Below are 4,923 nucleotides of genomic sequence, written 5' to 3' on the forward strand. Positions count from 1 at the left end.
GTAACACAAATATGGTTTAAATTGATGCGTCTCTCTTATCATGTGGCAACAAGAGAAAGAGGTACCACTTGGAATTGGAAAACATATATGTGTATATGTTTATGTTTACATTATTACATTAAAGTGTGAAAGATTTTTGAAAAGTGATTTGAACTTTTACACTTTATTAAAAATCTCCGCAATAGATAAAATTATTTAATTTTAAATAATCAAATGTTACACGTGCGAGCCACGTGCGACTAAACTAGCATATACACACACATATACACACACATACACACACACACATATATATATGTATATATTATGTTGGTTTGACTTTTTTTTTGTTAACACCAAACCAAACCAAGAATGGTCGATTTTTTTTTAAAACGCCAAACCAAATCATAAGTCGATTTTTTTTCTCTATTTGGTTTGGTTCTTCGGTTTGGTTTGATTTGACGATTTGACCTGTACACCCTGGGATAAATTACGTGACAAGTTTGATTTCACAAATTCAAGAAATTAAAAAAAAGTTTGAAGTTATGGTTTAAAATATTTATTAACTATTTATGTTTGAAAATTAATATATTTTAATAAAAAGTTATAAAATTAAATTATTTTCAATTATAAAATGAGACACATTAAAAAGGAAAGTGTGTGAATAAATAACACAGAAGTGGTGTATGTGACAAATTTTCATATCTCCTTGTATATATCTTCACACTTCCTCAAAAGGCATAATCTTCCAACTTTCTCGCATTTTCTTGCTTAAAAAAATGGCAATTTCTTTAGCTGCTGCCGGAGCCGCTACCGGTGCCGGAGCTTTGGCTTCTTCTTCTAGCTCTTCTTCCACCAAGTTTTCCTACTTGTCTTCCTTGCAATTTCCCAGAGAGATTCGCCGTTTTCGAATTGGAAACTATGGGTTGAAATCCAAGAAAGGGTCTTCACGTCTTTTCCCTCTGGTATTTCACTTCTTGTGTACCTAATTACAAAAGGCTGTTTTCTTTTTGCCTTCTTAGATTATTTTCGTTAATTTTTCTTTGATTATCTTGTTAAAAATTGAAAGGGATAGATAGCTTGTAGAGATTAATTACTTAGGATTTTGAGTATTAAGATGGATTTACTTAATTGTATCATATGCTACATTTACCCTTTCCAAGGGCTAGTTAATATTTACAACCACAAAAAATACCTAGTATAGTCGCTCTGAGTGGAGTGTGGGGAGGGTAGAGTGTACGTAGACCTTACCCCCTACTCAGAGGTGGAGAGGTTGTTTCTGGTAGACGCTCAGTTCAATAAAAAACATAATGGAAGTACGCGAAAGAACAGATATTAACAAAAATAACATATAGCAAGAAAACAATACTACAACAAAATAATATGATAGTCAATTGCTAGTTAATATTGAATGTATAATTTAAGTGTAATTATCGGTTTGTATAAGAGTCAAGGGACTAAATATATCTGTCGTTGGGAAATCTTAGTAGCTCAGTTGGTTGACTATGGAATTTTCACTTTGTGGGTGAGCATTCGATTCTGCACCTTGTAATCTCCTCCCTCATTTCCCCTTCCTCTACCCCCAATTTGAAAGAAAGAAACAACGTATCTGTCGTTGCCCTTTTGCAGTTTCGTTTATCTATTTCTCTGGTTGGACTTTTGGGTGGGAGTGGGGGTTGAAGAGTTATAGGTTGGTGAAGAACAGAAGAGGGTGAAATTAATAGTTTTACTAAAGATGTGACTGAATGTTTATTTTTCTATTTGAATTCTTATTTGCAATTCACTTTGTAGTCTAAAGCTCTTTTCTAAATTCTCATAGAGGTGGACTATTTAAGCACTTAACATCGATCAATTAGATTAAGAAATCAAGATTATGTTTTACTGGAATTTGGGTACAAGCTGCGAGGATCCCTGCAGCAAGATGTTGCAGACATGCTTACCTTGTCTATTTTGTTATTCAGCTCAGGCCAGTGATTTTTTAGTTACTTTAGAGTAACAAATAGACAAAACCTGGCATGAGCTCAAAAAATTCTCTCAATGTGAAGTTCTGTGTATGCTGAATATCGTGAAAACCAAGTCATCTTCTGTATCATCAAATATTGCAGCTCAGGGAAGCTGTCTCTTAAATTCTCAATGAATCTGACTCCTGGGAAGAGTGTTTATTTGAGACATATCCCCTGAGCATTTAACGGGCATAGAAGTGTGCTTTCTGTCGGTGTCTCCTAACATGACATGTTTTGCCTGTGGATGTTACACTAGCTTGGAAACACTGAAATGAGCATAACCGTCTCTTCTGCTTCTTGAGAAGTCTTCAGAAGTTAAGATATAGTAATGTTTAATTCATTTGCTACATTTTGATGCAAGGTCATTGTTCATCATAGCAATATGCTCTTGGAGGACTTCAGTTTCCAAAAAGAAAAAAAAAAAAGCTCTAGGAGGACTTTAGATTTCTGCTTTTCTATTTATTCATTGCCTTCTTGTTGAATGACTCATTTTCTCTGTTACAACTAGATGTGTACTAGTTTAGCAATGTGATCAGTTTGAGCTGCTGAATTATGTTATCATGATTAGATCAAGTTTCTAATTTTTTCCTCACTGTCATCATAATCTCAAATTTGCTGACCTGCCCGTTATGTGCTCTTCGGAAATATTGCATTGTAAGATTTTTACTTTTGAAAAAAATGTCTGGTAATTGCTTTAAGTTGATTGAATTGTATCTGTTAATTAGGTTGAAGCAAAAAAGCAAACGTTTTCTTCCTTTGAAGATTTGTTGGAGAACTCCGAAAAACCATTATTGGTTGACTTCTATGCTACCTGGTACGCTGATCTCCTTGATTTAGTTTTATTCTCCTTGGAAGCAGCCTTCAACCTTTCTTTACATCAAGAGGAGAACATGAATGCTTACAGTATTGCTAAGTGGATATGGCATGTGGAGTTAAAAGCATGGCTAGGCTACCATTTTATTGACATAATAATGAGAGGATTTCCAAATTATTTATATTTCCCAATAATATGATTTACATCCAAATCATGTAAGAATTAATCTAAACTCTGGATTGCAGGTGTGGTCCTTGCCAGTTCATGGTTCCTATTCTAAACGAAGTTGGTGAATCGATGAAAGATAAAATTCAAGTGGTGAAAATTGATACGGAGAAGTACCCAGTTATTGCAGATAAGTACAAAATACAGGCACTGCCAACCTTCATATTGTTCAAAGATGGAAACGTCTGTGATCGCTTTGTAAGTGGAATAAACCTTGTTATGCTACTTGTATTCGTGTTGGTTTTTCGATAGTATTCATGTCAAAGCTTCGAGAGCATCTTTTTGAATGACTTCGGTAGTAACTAGTAGGGAAAAGCTTTTAAATTTACCAAGTAGATAGCTTTCCTCTTTCCAACAAGTTTTTATTACTTGTGACCATATTCTGCCTCTTTCCCTCATCGCACTCGTACACCCAAAACCCCGAAAAAGTAGAAAAAGGAAATGATGTAGTAGCTGATTGAAACCACTCAAGAAACAGAAAACTGCACCAGGGTAGGGACCTTTTGAAAGTGCATATCGCTTTTAAGATTTTATTGAGTGAGAAAAATACTAGTGAGGCACATCGGAAACAAAACATGAGCGTTTAGTGGATTTCTTTTTCCTGCAATTTTCTAGTTGATATAGTATTTAGCTCAAGTGTATCTTGTGTATGTGACTGCTTTGATGTCGCGTTTCAGGAGGGCGCACTCAATGCTCCTCAATTGATGCAGCGCATAGAATCTGCACTGGAAGTTAAGCAGTAGTCTTGGCGTTATGCCTTTCTAATGCTCGGATCCTTCTTTCGAAGTCATTCATGATTAAATTTCAAAGATCGTATGCTGTAGAACATCTCTGGAAGCCTTTCAGTTTCTCACTCCACTGTATTTGCAAAGAAAAATGATTAGATACATGGGCAGAATGGTTAATTCATTTGGCCTAACTGCTGCATTTTTTTCTCCCATTAAATATGTTTGACTTTAAATTTTTCACAGAATTGCAAACTTTGATCAACTGATGTCAATGTATTAATCATTCACCAAATTTCCTTCTTTTAGAACTGAGCATGCACTGCTTCTTTTCAGGCACTGGTGTAGTTTTTGCTTTCCAGTGTTACAAGTATTATGGATACTAGAAGAATCTTATAGTTATCGTTGTGTCCTAGTGGCTAGTGCTCAATTTTTATAGATGATTTCCGACTGAGGATCATGACATTGCGGTTGAATGTTGCTAGCTGATTTAGATTTTTTATGTTGAAATTACGGAAACTAGCATCCTTAAGACTATAATTACAATAAATAGCAACACTTCCTCAAAATTGTAACTTATAGCAAAAGTAGCAATATTTTACCCACTTCATAGTAATAGAAGAATATGTATTTTTCAGTTGTGCATATGTATTTATGAGTAATACATATATATTTGTATCTGTATTTATATAGCAATATTTTACTTAAATACAAAATACAATTTGCTATTTTGCGTAATTATGAAATTGTTGCTATAAAAGTTATAATTAAGGCTACAGCGTTGCTATTTTTGAAATTTTTCCCACAGGAAAATAGGGAGGATTTTTTTTCATCCGAAAAAGGCTCAAAAATACCGTTGAACTATCTGAAATAGCTCAAAAATGCCCCTCGTTAGATTTTTGGCTCAAAAATACCCCTCCATTAAATATTTGGCTAAAAAATACTCCTCCCGAATTCGGAAAAGGATAAAAAATACCTGAACTATCTGAAATGGGTCAAAAATACTCCTTTGTTAAATATTTGGTTCAAAAATACCCCTCCTTAACGAAATTAAATTATTTCGACTGAATTAAACCCTAACTTTAACTTTTTAACCCTACTACTTTAATTTTTTTACATAAAACTATTTTTTTAATTTTAAAAATAAGATAATGAAAAAAAGTATTTGAATTATAAT

General features: G+C 33.8%; 1 protein-coding gene across 1 annotated transcript; it reads left to right on the plus strand.

Annotated features, from left to right (window-relative positions):
• Positions 1-620: 620 nt before the first annotated feature.
• Positions 621-4,041, plus strand: LOC107867636 (thioredoxin Y1, chloroplastic). Its single transcript, XM_016713968.2, has 4 exons — positions 621-944; positions 2,708-2,796; positions 3,042-3,219; positions 3,699-4,041. The coding sequence occupies exons 1-4, from the start codon at positions 759-761 to the stop codon at positions 3,762-3,764; spliced, it is 519 nt and encodes a 172-aa protein (XP_016569454.1). The 5' UTR covers positions 621-758; the 3' UTR covers positions 3,765-4,041.
• The last annotated feature ends 882 nt before the right edge of the window (positions 4,042-4,923 follow it).

This window comes from Capsicum annuum, chromosome 4, assembly GCF_002878395.1.
Source record: "Capsicum annuum cultivar UCD-10X-F1 chromosome 4, UCD10Xv1.1, whole genome shotgun sequence".
Lineage (NCBI taxonomy): Eukaryota > Viridiplantae > Streptophyta > Magnoliopsida > Solanales > Solanaceae > Capsicum > Capsicum annuum.

Excerpts from the sequence above, each read along its gene's own strand:
- LOC107867636 (XM_016713968.2), top strand. The coding sequence starts at position 759 with ATGGCAATTTCTTTAGCTGCTGCCGGAGCCGCTACCGGTGCCGGAGCT. Across the intron at positions 945-2,707 it reads CTTCACGTCTTTTCCCTCTG|GTTGAAGCAAAAAAGCAAAC; the intron begins GTATTTCACTTC and ends TCTGTTAATTAG. Across the intron at positions 2,797-3,041 it reads GTTGACTTCTATGCTACCTG|GTGTGGTCCTTGCCAGTTCA; the intron begins GTACGCTGATCT and ends TCTGGATTGCAG.